This window comes from Callorhinus ursinus, unplaced genomic scaffold, assembly GCF_003265705.2.
Source record: "Callorhinus ursinus isolate GAN/ISIS: 27379988/994484 unplaced genomic scaffold, GSC_fseal_2.0 scaffold15, whole genome shotgun sequence".
Taxonomy (NCBI): Eukaryota; Metazoa; Chordata; class Mammalia; order Carnivora; family Otariidae; genus Callorhinus; species Callorhinus ursinus.
In genome coordinates this window covers 6,265,287-6,286,337 of record NW_027397077.1, presented here as the reverse complement: position 1 = coordinate 6,286,337, position 21,051 = coordinate 6,265,287, and the positions used below count along the sequence as shown (strand labels likewise).

The 21,051-nt window shown below is 50.7% G+C and overlaps 2 protein-coding genes across 4 annotated transcripts; one reads left to right on the top strand and one right to left on the bottom strand.

Moving 5' to 3' along the window:
• Nucleotides 1-1,549: 1,549 nt before the first annotated feature.
• On the top strand, nt 1,550-11,499 carry CIMIP7 (ciliary microtubule inner protein 7). The gene is made up of 4 exons (XM_025885466.2): nt 1,550-1,650; nt 3,797-3,910; nt 10,655-10,711; nt 11,092-11,499. Exons 1-4 carry the CDS (start codon nt 1,624-1,626, stop codon nt 11,497-11,499), a joined length of 606 nt encoding a protein of 201 aa, XP_025741251.1. The 5' UTR covers nt 1,550-1,623.
• Nucleotides 11,500-12,261: 762 nt separating this feature from the next.
• Nucleotides 12,262-17,306, bottom strand: KLHDC8B (kelch domain containing 8B). 3 transcript variants are annotated; one of them, XM_025885292.2, is made up of 6 exons: nt 16,784-17,297; nt 15,532-16,036; nt 14,310-14,474; nt 13,749-13,973; nt 13,550-13,651; nt 12,262-13,118 (listed from the first exon to the last, which is right to left on the bottom strand). In XM_025885292.2, exons 2-6 carry the CDS (start codon nt 15,905-15,907, stop codon nt 12,922-12,924), a joined length of 1,065 nt encoding a protein of 354 aa, XP_025741077.1. In that variant the 5' UTR covers nt 15,908-16,036; nt 16,784-17,297; the 3' UTR covers nt 12,262-12,921. The 3 variants fall into 3 exon arrangements, with proteins under 3 accessions (XP_025741077.1, XP_025741078.1, XP_073757291.1); XM_025885293.2 differs by having other exon boundaries at nt 16,968-17,297; XM_073901190.1 differs by lacking the exon at nt 14,310-14,474 and having other exon boundaries at nt 16,784-17,306.
• Nucleotides 17,307-21,051: the final 3,745 nt, after the last annotated feature.

Below are 21,051 nucleotides of genomic sequence, written 5' to 3'. Positions count from 1 at the left end.
CTAAAAATTCTATTAAAAATATATACATATACACATATGTATATATATGGAGAGTTTTGCATATCCATACAATGGAAAACTACTAAGCCATAAAAAGGAATGAGTGATTGATAGGCACCATGACATGGATAAAACACAAGATAATTATGCTGCATGGAAGAAGTCAGACACAAAGAATACATATTGAATGATTCTATTTATATAAAATTCTAGAAAATGCAAAGTAATCTATGGCAACAGTCAACCAGCGATTGCTTGAGACCAATGAGTGCCATAGAGGAGGATTACCAATGGGCAGAAGGAAACTTGGGGGTGATGGATATGTTTACTACCTTGATTGTGGCTATGTTTCATACATGTATACATAGGTCAAAATGTGTCAAATTGTACACTTAATATGTGTAGTTTATTGTGTTAGTTATACCTAAATAAAGCTTTGAAAAATAAAAACAGAGTTGAGGCTCCACTCTGCCTTCCCTGATACATTCCCCAGGTGACTTCTATCCTGAACTTGATGCTTATCATTTCCATGTATGTTTTATACTTTTAGTTCATATGTTTGCATCCATAAATAATATATAGCACTGTTTTGCATGATTATATCATTTTATAAATGGTATACTTTGTGCATTTTTCTACAATTTGACTTTTGACTCCCCATTTTTAAGATATATATTTGTAGATTAAAGTATCTTTCTTATTGCCCTATTGGTAAAACATTCAGCTGTTTACAGTTTTTCCCCTACGCAGATGCTGCAATGAAACTTTTTGTACCTGTGAATACATGTGAGAGTGGGTCTTCAGGGTTAACTATAGTAGGGTGGATTTTCTGGCTAGTAGGGTTATATCAGTGACACCAGCAGGGTCTGAATGTTTTCTGCTGTTAAACTTAAAAAACCCTATTTTTAGAGGCTGATTGCCAGCCCTTTTGGTTAGAGAAAGGGGTGAACTGTTCATGTCCCTGTGTTACAAATGAGAGAGAAAGACAATAATCTACAGAAAGGTAGCTTGGAATGGAACCACAATGTCAAATATTTTCACGCTCCTTCTTTTGCTCCTCTGTTATGCTCTCTTTCTTTACTGGGGCCCGGTAACAGTCACCTGCCCAGTGTTCTCAGGTGCCACAGACTCCTAAAAGAAAAGTTGGCAGAACCTTATTCTGAAGCAGCAATTTTATCCTAAGAACCATCAGCCTTTTAACATTTCTTCTGACTCTGTGGAATGTTTTCTAAATTTATGTTCCTGGCAATATGGTTACACAATATTAAAATGCAGGATTCACCTTTAAAATGTTCTTTGATATTTCATTGACTATGAGTTCATCACACTCTACTGTGGAGTATATGTTTCTCTATGCATGGACTCTATCTAGGCTATTTCTATATGTAAGGACTCTATCTAGGCTGTTAATGCTGAGGGGCAGATTTCTCTCATAAAGAAGTAAAAACAAGCAGGAAGCACAAAGGGGTAGCCGGCTGGGCACTGTCTCAACAATCTCAGCAGCATTGTGCAGTCACAACCTCCCTTTGTCACTAAGCAACAAGAAGCTGAGATTCTCTTTCCTCAGACATAGCCTCAAAAAGACAAAAGGAAAGTTTGCCTTTTCTACTTCTTCCTGGAAAGATGCAAAGTGCTTTAGTAGGCTCCTGGGTAAGAGTGCACTTTACAATTAATCTTGGCTCCTGGCCCTGGGGTAGTACCTGAAATTTGAATGAATCATGAAAGTAAATTTAGCAAGAAGGATTTCATCCAGCATCCAGGCTGGTGGAGGACCCTGAACTTCCCTGCCATTCTAAGGTTACCCCTGGAACCTACCTAGTCTTTCTGATGCCATGTCCTTTCCCATATGTCCTGGTCTCATGCTAACCAGCGGAACCTCCTAATCTTCTAGCCACCCCATTTATTCCCAGTTCTTTGCTTGGTACTCCCAGACTTCTGGAGTTTGACTGCTTTCTATACTGCGAACATCTTGATGGCAAAGATTGTTTTCCACTGTATATCCCATGCCCAGTCCCATGCCTGGGATGCGTAAAGGTGGCCCAATAAATATTGAACTAAACTGAATAGAGAGCAAGTTCAACAGATAATAGAAAGATGGACAGACAAGTTGGGCAACCCAAACCCTCAGTGGGATGAAAAGATAAAGGGCTTTTTGGTCATGTATAGGAACCTGCTGTGATGGCCAGAGGCCAAACTTCGGTCAGCTTGTTTCTGCTCAAGGCTATGATCATGGAGGACCAGACATACCCATCCTTTCCAGGGAGCTCTCAGGACAAAGAGTTGGGCTCTAGGAGTTCCCTGGCTAGACATGGTTGTTGTCACAGGGCATCTACCTAATGATATCAACACAGAATAGCTCCTTCTTAGACCTCTGATAAATGCTCATTTATGTCTTCTGCCAGTCCCTGTCTCTGAAATTCTCTCCAGAAGATATCACTGTTGGTAAAGTACTTCTTCTGAAAAGCTTATCCCTTGCTTAGGTGCTCCAGTTTCAGAGGGTGCCCTTCTTGCTCCAGAATAGCAGGGTTTGTGGCAAATAGGTGCTCATGACTTTATCAATAGATGCCAAGATGGACCCATTCAATCCCCAGGGAAGGATCATATCACCAGTGGCCCTGTTCTCAAAACTCGGCTCAGTGCTCTGAACTGCCCCAACTCAAAAACTGTCTGGTCCCCTCCTCTGCTGAAAAGTCTCCCTTTGCTCTTTGAAGAGAATCCATATTCTTTTTTTTAAAGATTTTATTTATTTATTTATTTATTTGACAAGGAGAGTACAAGCCGGGGAAGTGGAAGGCAGAGGAAGAAGGAGAAGCAGGTTTCCCATTGAGCAGGGAGCCTGATGTGGGGCTTGATCCCAGGACCCTGGGATCATGACCTGAGCCTAAGGCAGACACTTAACCAACTGAGACACCCAGGCGCCCCGAGAATCCATATTCTTAAACTAGTGTGAGCCCTGCCCTTCCCTGCCCTTACCTGACTAGTTTGCTCAAAATCCTTTAGTCATAAGGATTTTTGTTCTATTTTGTCCTTGCAGCACATTTCTTTCTGGCCTTGGAACCTTTGCTTTTTCAGTTCCCATCACATAGAATGCTCTTCTCCTGTTCCTCACACAGCTGACTCCTCATGTTCAGGTCCCACCTTCATTGTCATGAGGGGCTATCCCTGTTCCCTGTCACTCTGGATCTAGTCATCAGAGGTTATTTCCTCCCTGACCCTATTTGCTGTGTCTGACTCCCTCACCAGAAGGAAAGTTTGCAAGGACCAGGATATTTCTGTCCTTTCACCGTTGCCTCCCTGGCTTATACTAGGATCTTATGAAAGAAAGAGGGGAAGGATGGAAGAAAGGAAAAAAGGGAAAGGGAAAAAAGAAGGTGCCCTTTCCCTACACACACATAGCCCTCCCAGGTGGACCAGCACAGCTGAGGCCAACTGTTCTTTTTTTTTTTTTTTTTTTTAAGATTTTTTTTGTCAGAGAGAGAGCAGGGGGAGCGGCAGGGGGAGCGGCAGGCAGAAGGAGAAGCAGTCTCCCCGCTGAGTAAGGAGCCCGATGCAGGACTCGATCCCAGGACCCTGGGATCATGACCTGAGTCAAAGGCAGATGCTAAACTGACTGAGCCACCCAGGCATCCTGAGGCCAACTGTTCTAATGATGGATGGCAGATGGGTGTCCCTCTCCTCAGATTCTTTTTATTCTGTCAGTAGCTCCCAGGAGAGGCTTCTGGTCTGGGGACCCTGAGGTCTGAGACTCAGGATAAGTGTTTGGGAGAGATTCACCCTCATGCCTGCCTTATTATAGCACAACACTGGCTTCTATGGGCACTACAGAGGCCAATTCAAGAGTGAAAGTGCTCAAGAATACCGCCTTGCAGCCAAGCCCCAGCCTCCAGCAGTGTTCCTGCAGCGATGTCAGGTACAAGGCAGCCCTGGGGGCAGCTGGGGTGGCTGGGCCAGTTTCTGTTTCTCTCAGACCCCAAAAGCATCATCCCGAGAACTACCACTGCTGGACTGAGACCTGAGGCCAGCTTATCCCCAGAAAATGCATGAGGCCTGGCCACTCTTCCCTGAAATAGCATATTTCCTTATCTCCACCTATAGAAAGGGTGGAGAAGAGCTAGTACAAGCTGGACAGTCTTGCTCAATGTTCCTTCTAGGTGGGGGGAGGGTCAGGGCCCAGTTTGAGTAGGTGGTCATGGGGAGAGACCCTCCAGAACCCAGAAAGTAAGCCTTGAGTTTTGCCAACAACTGCTTTCAAGCTCAAATTCCTTGATGTCATGAAAGCCCATGGTCTGATCTACAGTCAGCCTTGTAGTTCAGGGGCCCAGGAGGCCTCCTCTGGTGAGGGAAGCAGCATATAAAGTGGCTGGGTACCCACTCACATGCATAGCCAAGGAGGACTAGAAGGGGGTGATGGCAGAAGTGTCTGGAAAAGACTTCCAGAGAACAGGAGAGAGAGCGCCCAGGGCCCAGACCCTCTACTGCTTCTAGGCCTGGCAACAAGGAGGGGCACTGATCGTCAGCTGGGGTCCCAACAGTAAAAAACTCACTCAAAGTAGGAGAACTCAACAGAGTGTACATGCAAAGGAGTAGATGTGAGGTCCTCAAGTAAAGGTGGTATCACAGGTTGGCAACAACCAAGTGGTCAGTACCATTGGGCCCAAAGGGACAGGGGAAAGTATGGCTCGTAGAACCCAGGAGGGGAGGGTGGTGTGGAGAGAACTATCCTGAGAGGGTAGTTCTTTTTTTTTTTTTTTTAAGATTTTTAAAATTTATTTGACAGACACAGCGAGAGCAGGAACACAAGCAGGGGGAGTGGGAGTGGGAGAGGGAGAAGCAGGCTTCCCGCCGAGCAGGGAGCCCGATGTGGGACTCGATCCCAGGACCCCGGGATCATGACCTGAGCCGAAGGCAGATGCTTAATGACTGAGCCACCCAGGCGCCGAGAGGAGTGGTGATCTTGAGGGAGAGACACAGACAGGTGGGGGCTCATCTGGGAGGGAGTTAAGAGAAGAGACCTCTCCTTCCTTCCCTCCATCTCTTCCCAGGGCTTTTCAGTGGCCAGAAGGAAAGCAGGCTGGTGAGAAATGCACTCAGATCAGCCCCCTGGGCAACAGCAGGGTGGAGAATATGGAAAGGGACCTGGAGGAGTGTCCAGAACATGCTCTGCCCACTGCAACTTCCTGCTTCCAAGCCTCTAGCCAGATCCTACTTGATCTGCCATCTGAATTCTCCATGATTTGCTTTCCCAGGCCAAGAACAGGGTCTTGGAGGCTGCCATGCTATGGAGCCTGAATTTCCTTAGCATTCTGAGTTAGAAGGGCTGCCTGGCACTGCCTACTGAGAGAGCCAGGCCCAAATGCAGCTCTAGACTGCTTATCTGGAGCCACCTCCCCCTTGAGAATAATGGGACCTGGGTAGTGCAGGGACAGAGGCAAACTGGGGACTTTCTGCTGGATGTTTGTAGGAGCCCAGTGGCAGCTGTCATCCTAAAGACTGGAACATCCTCTCAATCTGTTCCCCAGAAACAGAAGTAGGGAAGATGTTTTGGGACATGTTTTAATTGAAGACTTGCTACACAAAGCATTTACTAGCAATACCAGCAGCCCCAAACAGCATGATCTCTGTGTCTTGGGCTCAGATTGTATAAATGCCAAGTCTGGTGGCTCATTCTATGTCTAAAGCTCTTTTAATTAGTGGGACTGTTTGGGGAAGGTGCACATTTTATTTTCCTATTAGCTAAGAGATACCAGGTTTCAACCAACTGCTTGCAGCTATTATTGTTGAAAAACTTTTCAAGATGTGACACCACTTTTCTTTAGTTTGGGGCAGGTAGAATTTTGTCTGTGTCATTCAGACGCAAGAAAATTCTCTTTTCTTCTTTTTCTTTTTCTCTTCTACACCAGATTAACTTATTTCTAGCCTTCACCTGCCTGACTCTTGGGACATGTAATACTGGTCCTGTTTGTTCTCAAGGTCAGACAAGAGTCCCAGGGACTCATGGTTTGGAGTAGGTCCTTCCTTGGTGGTGCCATGATTGTTGTATTCCTCCCTGTCCCACCCCTGCCATGACTCAGTCTGTCACAGGGGCTCCTTACTTCGCATCCTACTGACTGCAGAATGCCCAGCCTCCACAAGGGCCCTTAGCCCTCCCACATGCAACTACTGCCCCCTCCCAGGAAATCTACCTTTCCTCCAATGTTTCTTCAGCTGGAACTCCAGCCCAAGCCCACCTGCTCAGAGACCATGGGTTTTACTACCTCAATGGAAAAGGATCCCTAGAAACAAAGATGCAGGTGAAATCCTCTCCAGGGATAAGAATACTCAGAACTGCCTGGGTGGAAGGAAATGACTGCACTTCTTACCAGGCTCCCACTATTGTGAGAACAAAACTTGAGTCAATGGAAGTCAATAGATCGTCCTGCCACTGTTAGAATAGTGAGTTTCACTCTTCCGGGGATGGTGTCTACAGGCATTCAGAATGATCTGGAATCTGACATACCATCATAGGCTGTCCTGCAATACAGCCTCTAACAAAACTAGGCTGTCCTGGAACCCTTGGTAATAGAATTGTGTACCTTTATACCAACAAAGTTGGGAAAGCACCACAATCTACAAAGGGCATGTGACCAGGCTGACTTCAAGAAGTTTGTGTTGTAAGACCTAAAGTTCTTATGAGGTTGTCTAGAACAAACAAGCAAACAACACGTCAGCAGGGCCTGTAGTGGTTCCCTATATGCTAAGTGTGTCTATGACCGGATCAAGTGTGCTTTCCTTACTGAGGAGCAGAAAAACACTGTGAAGGTGTTGAAGACACAAGCACAGAGTCAGAAAGCTAAATTTTTCTTAATGAAGCTTTTTGGAGTAATAAAAAAATCAAAAGGCAAAAATACATACATAGTGAGTTTTCAGAGTCAGAGCTGCCTCCAAAAACAGAGGCATCCACATTCTAAGGCTGTGTACAATTCTTCAGCCAAGGATAGAGATGAAGAAGAAATTTGGGGGTCAGTTGGAACTAGCTGCATACTCCCAGGGTTTTTTTAATTGAAATTCTTATTGAAATAACTGTAAATTCATAACCTATTGTGAGAAATAATAGAGATCCCTTCTATACTTTTCCCAGTTTTCCCCAATGTTATCAATGATAACATTTTGTAAAACTATAGTATAATACTGCAACCAGGACATTGACATTAATGCAACCCACCTATCTCAGATTTCTTATTTTACTTATACTCATTTGTGTATATTAAGACCTATAAAATTTTGTCACCTATTTAGTTAAGATACTGGCCAACATGGCAAGTATCCCTAGTAGTGCCCTTTTATAATCACACCCACCAGCCTCCTGTTCCTCCACCCTTCTTCTGTCCCTAATCCCTGGCAACCACCAGCCTCTTCTCCCTTTCTAAAATGTTGTCATTTCAGTAATGTTATATAAATGGAATGATATGGCACACAATATTTGGAGATTGGTTTTTCTTGCTCAGCATAATTTCCCAGAGATTCATCCAAGTTGTTCATGGTTCATTCCTCTTCATTACTGAGTAGTATTCTATGGCATGTATAAACAGTTTGTAACCATTCACCTTTTAAAAATATCTGGGCTGATTCCAGTTTTTGGTTCTTACAAATAAAGCTGGTACAGGTTTTTGGGTGAACATAAGTTTTCATTTCTTTGGATTAAATGCCTAGGAGTGCAATTGCTGGATTATATGGTGGTTGTATGTTTAGTTTTTAAAAGAAACTGCCAAGTTTTCTAGAGTGACTGTACAATTTTACAGTCCCACCAGCGATATATGAATGATCCAGTTTCTCTGCATTCTCAGCAACATTTGGTATTGTCTCTGTTTTATTTTAGCCATTCTGATAAATACGTCATGATATCTCATTGTGATTTTAATTTGTATTTCACTAACGTTTAATGATGGTGAACATTTTTTCATGTGTTATTTGCCATCTGTATATCCTCTTCAGTGAAATGCCTTTATGTTGTTTGCCCATTTTCTTTTTTTTAAATTTAAATTCAATTACTTAACATATAATGTATTATTTGTTTCAATGGTACAGGTCTGTGATCCATCAGTCTTATATAATACCCAGTGCTCATTACAACACATGCCCTCCCCAGTGTCCATCACCCACTTACCCCATCCTCCCACCCCCGTCCCCTCCAGCAACCCTCAGTTTGTTTCCTAAGATTAAGAGTCTCTTATGATTTGTCTCCCTCTCTGGTTTTGTCTTGTTTCATTTTTTTCTTCTCTTCCTCTATGATCCTTTCCCTTGTTTCTTAAATTCTACATATCAGTGAGATCATATAACTGTCTTTCTCTGATTGACTTATTTTACTTAGCATAATACCCTCTAGTTCCATCCACACCATTGCAAATGGCAAGATTTCATTTTCTGATGGTTGTGTGATATTCCATTGTGTGTGTGTGTGTGTGTGTATATGTGTATATATATATATATACATATATATATATATATATACACACACACCACATTTTTTTTATCCATTCATCTGTCGATAGACATCTGACATTTGCCCATTTTCTAATTGGATTGTTATTTTACTGTTGAGTTGTGAGAATTCTTTATATATTCTAGGTATTATTCCTTTATTGGATATTTGGTTTACAAATATTTTCTCCCAGTCTGTAGCTTGTCTTTTCATCTTCTTTACACAAATTTTCACAAAGCAAAACTTTAAAAATTTTTTGATGACGTCCAACTTATCAATTTTTCCTTTATTGCTCTTGCTTTTGGTATCAAGTCAAAGAACTCTTTGCCCAGTTCTAAATACTGAAGATTTTTTCCTGTTTTTTTTTCTAAAAGGGCCTTGGGTTTTTAATCCCTGTCGTGTCAGTTTGCTTTATGAGGAATGAAAGGTAAGGCTGCCTGGCTTCCCACCTTCATGGAGCTTTCATTCTACTGGAAACCAACACCAGCTGTCTAGGGCAGGAGGTCCTGATAAGGGAGTTTGTTAAAGACACATACCACAGAAGATTCTGGTTCAGGGATCTGGGATGGAGCTAGCTCCAGTCTCTTATCTAGGAACCTGCTGTCAGCCATTGCTCATACCCCAACCCAGCCAAGCTGAACTCATCAGATCAGACACTTCATTCAGGTCTGCAGCAGGAGAAGCTGAATGGCTGGGGACAGGGAACTCTAGGCCCAGAGACCAGGCACAAAGGCAAGGTGGATGGTCTTAGGAGAGATTCCTATTGAGGTCTGGGGACCTGGGGGTGGTCTTTCTCTGCCCAGGGATAGGGCATGGTTCTCTGGCTCCAACTGGGCCAAAGCAAATGCCCTGGGGGTTTTCTAAACCTTGTTCATTGATTAAACAGCAAACATGTATTTGCCCAGGCACCGGGCTCAGTGTTGGAGTTACAGAAGGAGCAAGACAGACAATAATATTTGCCCACAAGGAGCTTATATTCTTATCAGAAACATTAGGCAACATCATACTACACAGTCACCTAGTATGCCAGAAAGTGGAAGATGCAGAGTTGGGGTGACGCACGGCTGGTCTTAGTGCTTGAAGAAGTCCTCCCAAGAGGGAGGTGAGAGGGAGTCCTACGGCCAGCTACAGGAAGAGTCCCAGACAGAAGGCACAGGTGGTACAAAGGCCCAAAGTGGAAATAGCTGGTGTGTTTCACGAGCAGTAAGGATGCCAGTGAGGTTGCAGGTAATGGAGAGATCAATATTGTGTGGGTCTCATGGACCACTATGATGATTTTGGCTTTTACAAACATGAGGAACTGTTGTGGATTTTCAGCAAACAAGGGTGATGATCTGATCTACATATCAGAAGAATTATTCTGCCTGCTAAGAGGACAATAAACTGGAAGGGAAAGCTTTGAAGCAGGGACACCAGGTAGGAAGCTCTTGCAATTATTCAAGCAAGAGAAGAAGGTGCCTCTTGGATCAGGGAAAGCAGTGGACATACTGAGGAATGGTTCAATCTTGGGTACATATTGAAGGAATAATCAACAGGATTTCCTGACACTTTGGATATAGGGTGTGAAAGAAGAGTATCAAGGGGACTCCAAGGTGTTTGGTAGGATCTAGCTACCATGACCTGACCTGGGGAAGGCTGCGGAGGGGTGGGGTTGGCAAATGATCCAGAGCTCAGTCATGTGTTTGGAGATGCCTGTAAGACATTTACATGGGGATATGGAATAGCCTGTTGGCTATTGAGTCTGGAGTTCAGGAGAGAGCTCAAGCTAGAAAGAGAAATGGCAGTTTCCAGGTGGTACTTAGGGCCAAGAACTTGGGTTACTGATGAAAGATTAAGTGTGGACAGAGGGGAGGAGAGAATTAAAGTCTGGTCCTGGGCAATCTAAGAGTTAAAGGGCCTGATATGAAACTTGAACCACTGCCCTTCTGATGGCAGGATGCCTTAGAAGATGCCTCAGCCCCTTCCTCAATCAGCAGTCCTAGAGACTTCGGCTTTGGAGGCAAATACCAGCATGAGATGTCCTAGGAGTGAAGCATAGCTTTAATTTCTAACTGCCCTTTCAGGATTGTGGGAAGTTTAGCAGCTTAGGGGTAGTGGCTCCTGGCAGCTCCCTCCATTATGGGTCCTGAGGTAACATCTTAAGGGCAGGTGAGCATCATTTTTCCCCATTCACCTTCTTTCTCACTGTCTTTAAAGGAACCAGTGCAGCAACACTTGTTCTCCAAGCATGACAACCGTACTTCTTTCGACAAAGTGAGTACTGAACAAAGGAAGGAGAACGGGCAGGGCCCCAGCCCAGGTTGAAGTTGAGGTAGGGTGGAGGGCATAAGACACTGAGGGGAGGGAGGGCTCCTGACAACCTCTCTTGTCTGGGAAACAGCCCATTCCCCAAACAAAGGTACCTCTGCTTTGGTTTCATCCACTAGCTTGCCTGGCAATGCACAAATATCCTAGGGGCCACTGACTTTCTGGAGGTTTCATCCTGGAATGGAAGGCATGGCTAGGGAAGCAGGCCAAAGAGGCTGGGATACAGGCCAGGGGAGCCAGGTATCACCAAGTAGGCTTGGGTTGAGGAGGGGCCGAGGGGTGCTTGGTGCCAGGACTGTGGGCCAAGGACCCACACCACTGAGGAGGGCCCCTACTGCCTGCTGCAGGGAATCGGAAGGCGGAAAGACCTGGAGCGCCTATGGCAGCGGCACACCTTCCTGCGCTGGGCACCCCATGAGCTGGAGTTGGGCGAGCAGCGGCCCCTTGAATCCTCCTACCAGGCCAATTTCCGGTCAGGCCCAGGACTCAGTGACCTCCCCCAGCGCCTTATCCACTTTGTGCAGATCGAGCCTCCCCATACCAGCACCACCTACCGGCAGAACTTCTGCCAGCCATCCCGGGGTGGCCACTGTGGCAGCAACAACATGGGACCAGTCACCAACACACTGCCTGACCTCCCAGGGATCCCAAGACCCAAGCTGCTGCGGCATTACCTTCATGATGGGGTCTCGGAGTGTCTAAATTGGTCCAGAGCATTAAACAAGGACAGCTGACACAGCAGCCTGTCTGTGTTTGCAGCCCAAGGGTTCTTAGAAGCTGGAGAGCAGTAAGCCCATGGCACCTGTGTGCTGGGCAGGGGAGGTGCTGCCCTGGGAACCCTGCCACTGAGCAAGAACCCTGCAGGAGGCTAAGGGTCCAGGAGGGTCACCATGGTTACAGCAGATCAGTTCTGGGACCCCAAATCCATTCTTGCAGTAAACCCAGCTGTGAGCCCCTTGCATTCATGTGGCTACAGGGAAAGCGGGGTCCGTGCGCCCTCCTCTTGAGCAGCAAAGACTGGAGGAGGAGGCAAGGGCTGGCAGCTTTGATTTCTCTGGGAAGCTACTATGTCTCTAGGGGTCTGGTGGGAAGCCATATAGTTCTGCCTAAGCTGGGAAAGGGGGAGCCTGCCCTGGCCACAGCCCCCACTGGACCACCCCTCCCTATGGAGGTGAGCAGAGACTTTGAGGAGATCCTGCGCATTGTGGACCTGGAGGTCATCCTGACCCTGTGGTGCTTTGCTATGGTTTTCTGAGCTCTTCTCTGGCCGTCCTGTGAGTGCCCTCTAACACCCAGGACAGTGGAGGGCAGCAGTCATCCTACGTCACCAAAAGAGAAACTAAGGCTTAGGTGGGGCTAAGACACCAGAACACTTTGGGGGCAGAAGCCAGATCCAAAAGGCTACTCTGGCCCCTCCTCCCTGGGAGAATCAAGGCCCCTGAAGGAGGGCAAGGGGCTGCAGGGGCAACACAGGAGTCCACACCGAGGGCCATACACCGGATTTTAGCAGCACTTTTACTTTCACATCTGAACTTCCTGGGTCCTCACAACAGCCCTGTGAGGTAGGTAGGGCAGGAAGGTTCCAGAGGTCCCCATGTACAGATGAGGATGCTGAGGCACAGAGAGGTGAAATGACTTGCTCAAGATCACACAGTCAACAGTGTAAAGGGCCCAAAGCCAATATTCCTCTGGTTCTCTGGAGGTTCCTACATCCACTCCTCCACTCCCTCTGTGTCCTCTGACCTGTCTGAATTCTCCTGGGGCCACAGAGGCCTTCAAGGTGGCTGACAGCTAGGATTTTTCAGGAACAGCTATTAGGGTGAGCCTGGTCAACTCCAGGTAGGCACTAATCCTGTGGGGCATGAGGCCAGCTCTCCCACCCTCCCACTTCCCAGTTGGACAGAGGGCCCAGTAGTTCCAGAGCAAGTGTGGAGCTAGGCATGGTCCAAGAATGAATGGGGATAAAGGTGGGTATAAGCATATGTGTCCTGCACTAGAGACAAAGTCCCCTCACCCTTTGAGACATTTGTCTCAAGTACCTGACCCTGTGCCTCCCTCATCCCACAGAGCCACAGTGAGCTTCTTCAGCAGCAAAAGGAGCCACAGACCTGTGCCTCTGGCATGCGCTGCCCCAGCTGACACATCCCATCAGGCATTCAGACCCCATCACGCAGACACAGCGCCTCCACAGCTTGGCTGGGACCCTGGGCCACACCCCCAATGACAAACAGCCAGGGCCCCGCCTGCAGACTAGAACAGGAGCAGCGGGCTGTGGGCATGGTGGGCAGGGCCTCCCAGCGCCGCCGTGCAAGGCTGAAGCCCTCCACAGAGCCCAGAGGGCAAGGCTGGTTGCCTGCAGGAAGGAGACAGAAGTTGTAAAGGGCACCAGCTACAAGGGCCCCTGCTCTTTTGCTTGCTGAGCCCAGAGATGGCCCAGCAGGCATCACCCCAGGATGGGCTACCAGTGCCTTGCTACTCATAGCCCCCATTCATCATTCGTTCATTTCTTTAGATTTCTACTTGTCCATTCATTCAGCGGTCACTTGTCCTGTTTCTGTCTCCTAGGCTGCTGCTGGTACAGAGCCATCAGTCAGGTGCTGAGGGACACCCCAAGAGTTAGGCTATGCAGACTACACGCTGTCTGTTTCACAGACTGGGAAAGGGAAGCTCACAAAGCCCTGATCCCTGGAGTGTGTGAAGAAGGGCGGGAGATAGTGCTCATGCTTGGGGTTCCTCCTTCCTGTCTTGGGCTCACCACCTATCCCTAGCCCCACAGATACTCACCAAGGCCCCCAATGGCCATGATGTGGCCCCCAAGGGAGCCAACCACAAAGTCGGCCCTCTTATCCCTCATGCGCAGGCTGCGGGGCAGCTTGGTCCAGGACCCTGCAGGAAAGGGGAGGTCAGATCCAGCCCCACAACATACACTGTGCCCCTCCATCCCATGGAAAGTGGGAGAACAGCCCAGGTAGCCACTGCTCACCATGTTCCAGGTCGAACATCTCCACAGTGTTGACAAAGTGTGGGCGGGAGTAGAAATTGTGGGGCCCGGGCTGCTGCAGGCCACCCAGGCTAAAGACGTTGCCTTCCGCCATGGCACAGCCAGCAAAGGCCCGGCGGCTGGGCAGGCTTGGGTGCCGGGTCCAGGTACAGGCCTCCAGATCAAAGGCCTCAAAAGCAGTCACTGGGAGCTTTCCCTGGCGGCCCCCTGCCAATGAAATTGGGACACCTGGGAAGGAGCCTGGGAGGCCTACTAGGCTCCTCCTCCACCAGGTTGCTAAGCCTTCACCACTGCCCACCCTAGCCCCCCCATACCCAGCTGTGTGCACACCTGAGCATGGATCCTACCCTGCAGATCCTCAGGCACTGGGGTTTGGTTTTCTGGCCCAGGAGGGCCACCAAAGGTCAGAACCTCCAAGCAAGCCTGGCTCACTCAAAGCTTCTCTTGTCCTGCCATCTCAGGCTAAACCTGATCCCAGCCAACCTATGGGGATAGGTTGCTTCTGCACTTCAAGCCCCTCTCCCACATCCCCCAGGCCCTTACCCAGGACATAGATCTTGTTCCCGTGCAGGAAGGTAGAAGCCCCGTAGCAGGGTGTGGGCATGGAGGGTAGCGAAAGCCAGCAGTCCCGCCGGGGCTCATATACCCGAACTTGGGCCTGGGGAGCCGTGTCTGGGCCCATTCCCCCCAGAGCATACACCATACCATCTGCATAGAAAAGAGTGATTCAGAGTGCACCTCAGCCTGGCCAGGGCACCTTACCCTGACAGCTGCCCTGGTCAGGCCTGGGGGTGGCTGGGGACCCACATGTTTGTAGTACCCCTCCCAAGCAGCAGAGAAACTCTCCTTTAGGATTCCTGCTCTGGCCAGGGTCCCTCCAAGTGAAGAGCAGGAGGCAGATGATCTAATTATAATCCATCTCTGTCTCCCTGGAGATGCTATGGCAACCAAGTCTGGCATCTAAGCAGGACCGTGGTCAGACCTGGAGGCCACAAGGTGGAGGCTCCTCTAGGGGAAGGAGGGTGGAGGATGGTTTCAGCCAGGGAGGGGCATATGGGGATCTGCTAAGCATAGAACTCAGACTGGGGAGGGATCTCTGGGGATCAGCTGGGTGCTAGGAGAGCGGCTTAGGCCTGTAGGGTGGAGGTGCTGGCCACAAGCCTTCTGCCCAGAAGCCCTACCAGCCCCCCTGTATCCCACCCTTTCATTAGAGGAGGTTCTGGCCCTGTTACACCCTCCGGGTCGGCTGGGGGCATATCTGGAGGCCTTGGGGAGATGGGTTAGTCAGCTGAGGGCTTCCATGGCAACTATCCCCAGGCCAGCTTGGCCTTCCCATCTCTGGCTCCCTGGTAAACGGGTATATGGGAAGAAGAGGGGGGGAGGGAATCTAAGCACTTACTGGGCTCTGAGCCAAGGCCCTGCTCCCCTCCCCCTCCCCTAGACTATTTATAACCCTGAAAGTCATTGCACTACCCCTTCTAGTCTCTTAGAGAAGAGGAATGGGCAGGGAGGTGGTTGGGGCCTCCCATCATACTGGGGGCCAGCCTGGGCTCTGCCTCCCACTTCACAGCGGGAAAGGGCAGTGAAGGCTGCTGCTAGCTCAGCTCAGACCTAGGTAGGAGAGGGTCTTTACAAGAGTCAAAGCTCTCTCCAGGGCACTCAGACAAAATTTACAGCTCTTGTCCAATCTCTGAGGGTAAGGGACCAAGTCAGAAAAGAATAGAGGGCGTTGGGGCGCCTGAGGGACTCCCTTAAGGCCACTCACCTCTCTCCACAGTTGCAACCCCCATGGCTGCCTGAGGGAGGGTGGCCCGACGCTCCCAGCGGCCCTCATCAGCCAGGAAGGCCTCCACGGCAGCTACAGGGCTCTGGCCCTCATCCACACCGCCCACCACTAGCACCTGCTTGCCCAGCACCACAGCAGCAGCCCCAGCCCGGGCAGTGGGCAGGGGTGCCAGTGCAAGCCATGTATGCGAGGCCATGTCCAGTGTCTCGGCAGTGTCCAGGGGCAGTCCAGCCCGGCCACAGCCCCCCAACACGAGCAGGTGCCCATCCTGGTATGCCACTGTGCCGTACACCCGGCAGGTGGGCATGGGTGGGAACACCTGCCAAGCAAAGGCCCGGCCACTGCCTGTAGCCATGGTGTTCACCTCCAGAGGCAGGCCATACTATCTGCTTAGGCTGCAGGTCTCACTGAGGGGCATGATGGGGCCTCATCTTGACTCAGGGCCACAGGGAGTGTCTGAGCAGTTCAGGGACCTTGCCTTCACCTGGAGGAGAGAGGGAAAACAAAGGTTCAGGGCCACTGACTGGTCCCTGAGGGTACAGTTGAGCGGTCTGTAGCTGAGGGCAGGACTGGCCCAAAATCCCTGGCGGGAAAGGCACAGGGAGGACCTGCCCCTGCTGGCTAGCACACCACTGTAGAGGCGAGGCCCTCCTGGGTGGGAAAGAGGGCAGATTCCCAGATACTCAGGCTAATTACCCCCTTCCTATAGGGCATGAGGGATTCTCTCCCCACCCCCTGCCCTCACCTAAGAACACCCAACATCCTCCCCCGCTTCAAATCTCCATTGAGGTGAGAGGTAAGTTGACTAGGATAGGACACTTCACCCTGGCCCGCTTCTCTTCCTCTTGACAAGCCTCATTCTGAGGCTCTGCATGAATAGAGTCCTACTGTACCCTCCCCTTATTGCCTTCGAGTGTGTCCTGGACAGCCAGGGATCCGACTCCAGGGTATACTTACAACCCTTTTGGGGGCCATTCCATAGAGATCATCCATTCCCACCAGCAAAAGGCCAAGATCAGGGCGTTTGGGACTGGGAGGGGAGGAGCTGGACGCCAGGGTCCCACATTCTCCCTTCAGGTCTACTCTTAGGGGTTTGCCCATGCCAGGTTCCTAGAGGCCAGGCTCCTTGGTGTCCAGGAGTAGGGAGGGGGATGATTTTGGGATCCCATGAGCATTAGGACTCTAGACTCCCACAGTCCAGGGCGTTTCCAGTAGGAATGAGCAGCTGTACCTCCGAGTCCCCTCAGAGCAGATCCCCAAGCTCCTCAGCCTCTCCTTTCCCGCGGGGGCCACGCTCCTGGGACCCTTGGCGTGATGGCCTCCTGGCCCCAAACTTCCAGCTCGCGGGAGGCGGGGGGCGGGTCCAAGCGAGCGCGCCCCAAACTTCCCCTGAGCGCGGCTCCTGCGGGACTCACCGGCCGGGGCTCCGGCGCCGCCGGGGCGCGGGGTCTGCCGTTCCGGCTCCGTGCCGGCTCTGGCTGGGGCTGAGGCCAGGCTCCGACGGGGCTCCGGCGGGGCTCCGGCTTGGCTCGGCGCGGGGCGGGGCTGGACCGGGTCCGCCCCTCGTCCCCCCTCCCGACTCGGGAAACTCTCCCCCCCGCCTTAACCCTGCACCTGCCGTGGCCAGAGCAGGGCGCGTCGACCCATAGTCACAGGGAAATCGGTAAACAGACAGATGGACATGTGGACGCTGGGCCTGCCCAGGATTTAGGGTCCGACTTTGGGCTGGGGGAGAACTGAGGCAGCAGTGAGCAGCACAACACGTGTATGGTGGGGGACCGCTCTGAGCGGGACCCAGCCTGGGAGCACCCGCGGGGTTAGGGGGGCGGGGGGCGGGGGGCGGGCCAGCAGAACCAGCAGGCTTGAGAGGCCCGCGCCCGCCCACTGGCACTGAGCTCTTAGGAGCCCTAAGACAGGCTTCGCGGCGGCGCCCCCTGGAGGCCACTTGGGGCATGGCCTGGGCCTCTGGTAGGGGTGGCGGCTGGGTGGCACTTCCCCAGGCACACAGCAAGGCGCAGAATAGGTCTTACCGTGGACATCGAAGCTAGCAGGGGATGGAGGTGCAAGCAGTGCCGGCCTCAGTGCCTGACAGGCCCTTCCACAGGCCTGGGTGGGGGAAGTTCTTGCTGGGAGGGTAGCTCTGAGCAAGGGATGAGCTTCAAGTGTCAGAGGCCAGGGGACCTCCTGGGCAGGTCACTCTGTAGGGCCTGAGGCCTGGGCTACTATGGGACCCAGGACATTTTGTGACAGTTCATATCCAGGGTCCTGGGCCTGCTTGTAGCCAACTCTGGGATCAGGTGAGAGCAAGTTGGTGTGACAGAGGCCTATCTATTTCAGAACCAGGCTATCTTCTGGGCATTCAGAGTATTAGCTAAGTCTGTGAGCTGCAGGACCATTTGTGCAGGTTGGTGGTCACCTAGAAGAAATCCTTGCTACTATCTTGTCCCTCTTTCATGGACGGTGTGTGTCTCAATCCCCAAGAAGCTCATCTGGAGACAAAGATATCAGTACATACAGTTAATGTGGGAGGTGAGGCCAGGAAGCACCAGCCCAGGAGTGGCAAAAAGAGAAAGCAGCCAATAAAGGCTGTGTCATCAAGCAAGTTACCACTGTGGGCAACTGGGACCAAATCTTGCTGGAGTCCCTCCCAGAGCAAAGGTTGCTTGAGGAATTCATTCTCAAATCTCCATCAGTTGTGGGTTAAGAGCTGCTTGGGGGCATTAACTCCTTGGCTTGCCTAAATCCTGAAGCCAACCCTGAGTGTGGGCAGAGCCTTTTCATGACCAGAGAGAGTCTCCAGCCCCTTTTACAGGCTGGCAATTGGAGTTGGAAGGTCTCTATGGAAATGGTGGCACCAAGGCCAGTTACAGAACCTAGCTAGAAGGCTTCCATCCTCTCCACTATGCTCCCAATATGCTCTTCACTTAGGGCACTGTTACCTTCCTCCACAGGGTGTTCACATTGCTCTGCAAAACCCCTTACATTTCCCACTCTTCCCTTTCCAGTAATTAAGCACTTAAAAGCCTCCTACCTTGAGATACCTCCCAGGACCCCCAGTCCCTCCATTTCCCCTTCCTCTCCTCCAGTCACCTTGGTATCTGCTACCTTATGTCCAGCAGTGAGCAGAACAAAATTGTTCCCCCAAAATTGCTCTTGCCAAAGTCACTATGGAACACCATATAGCTAATACTATTGGTCCCTTCAGTCTTTGTCACAACTGAAATCTTGCTGACATCTTCAAAGTTTCATTTCTTGTGAACTTGGCACCTCTGCTCCAACTCATCCTGCTTCCCAGAGTCTTTTGAAGGCCCTGCTTCCTCTACTCCCCAGGAAGTAGCTCCTCGAGATCCAGCCCTGGCTTTTCTCCTTGGCACACAGACTCCCTCCTGGGGTGAGCCCTTCCAGGCCCACTGGCATCACTCACAACTAGATGTCCACCAGATCTCTCTGGTCAGGTGGAAATGGGTCTAGGGCCCATTACTCAGGGCTGTAAAAGATGCCAAACGGAGAGCAAGGGCTGGATCCTGGGATGACCCCGTGGTCTCTACCAACCTCATCCTTTCCAATCACAGTTACACCTACAGGGTCAGCATCCACCAAAATCGAGGTCAAGTCACTCTTTGCTCTGATTAATGCTCCCAGAGTTCCATCTGGGACATACTGAGCACCAAGAGGCAGAAGGCTCAGCTTCCCCTCGGGATGCTAGGTACCCATGACCCTGACCCCTAACCCCTACTATCCCCCCAGTTCTAATGTCTGCAAGGGATACAGCCTGGGGATGGACCTTCCCTACCTGGTCCTCCATTTTGCACTGAACTCTGGGCTGGACATCACGAGAGAGGGATTCCCCTTTTCAGGACACACCTAAATCCATGCCATCCCTGGAGGCTGGACTCTGACTCTTCATGGGACTGGCTTCTGTTTACACAGTCCTGGCACCACCTAAACACAGGAGGCCAACACTGCTGGCTTTGGAGAAGCTATGGAAGACAACTTGTGCAGGAGGTGAGGTGAGATTGGTCCTGAGAGTAGCAGCTAATCCTCTGTCCCATGGATGGGACAGAGACAGGGCTCACCCACAGTTGGGGACTGGGCATACTAAGGTGGGACTTCCTGATTGCACCAGGATTCCCTGGCCCTTGGGACTCCACACTTCCCTTCTTTCTAACAGGATGAGGGGTTAGAAGCACTAACCCCAAAGAAGCAGGAGAGTTTGCATTTTACTGTTGGACACCTTGGCTATGCTTGAAGGGACGAGGACCTCACTGTCAGTGCTGAGGTCCTGGGAAGCTCAAGAGTTACCAGATGAGGCCTAGGGTGGGTTGGGTGTTTCTCTTTAGGGGTGCCTAGACCCTTCTGTATCAGTAGGCAACGTAGAACAAGCTTGAGGATCCTGGGGTCATACGGGGAGGGAGAAGAGTTATTAGTCAGGCCCTAAATGAAGCATCCACCCACCCTCTTGTGACTGCCCACAGGCATTCACCTACCCCCAGCTACCAAATATGGCACCATTGTACATATCAGGGTCCAAGTGTTGTGGCAATATTTCTGCCTCCTAGTTCAGGCTCTGACTGAAGTGCAAAAACTAGAGCTTCCATGCTGGCTCCCAACCTGGACTTGGGGTGGGGGGACCCTAAGAGGGGCCTTTGGTTAGAGTTTAACCTCTTAGACTCCAAGGGTTGATTTCAACCTGTGTCCTCTCATCTGGTGCTGCTTGGACAGTGGGCTCTATAACCACCAGCCCTCTGCTGACCCCAGGGTACAGGTAGCAAGACTGAGGTCCCAGTCTCCTAGGCGAAAGGACAAGGATTCTGCACAGGAGAGACTGGAGCCAGGACTTCCTGACATTGAGGGGGCTGAGGCTGGGCAAGAGTTCTCCCACCACACCCATGCACATGGTATTCTAGGCATAGTACACTGGTATGCTAGGACTCTCAGATAGGGCATGCCTAGCTTTGGGATTGTGTGCAGCATGTGTGTGCACATCAGCTTTTCATCCCACATGTGGACCTCATTCTTGGGAAGAGAGGAGGGCCTGCTTCCCTTGAGGAGACACCCCTGCAACACTCTCAGGCAGACAATGGGGCATTCCTCTTTCCTTCTGGTCAGGAGCTTGGGACAGAGGCAGGCCTTGTCCGTTGCTGTGGGAGGACCAGAGCTTGGAGGATGGCTTGGAACTTGCAGGGAAACCCTCCCAGATGTCGCTGCACCACCAGGTCCCTCAGAGGGGGTGTCAGTTAGGCCTTAATCCAGTCCTAGGAGGGCTCCTGTGCAGTCCTGTCTGGGACATGTCTGAGAGCACCACTGTTCCTCAGACTCCTGCACAGGTCCGGATGGATTTAGAGCGTTCCCTGCGGCCACCTCCTCCAGGAAGCCTTCCTTGGTACCCACCTGCCCTGCCCCCAGACTTTGGGGGAAACGGGGTCTCAGGGGGTCAAGGGTCACTAGGGCGGGCCAGGTCCCGGAAGCGGAAGTGCGGCGCGCTTCCGGTGCGCAGCG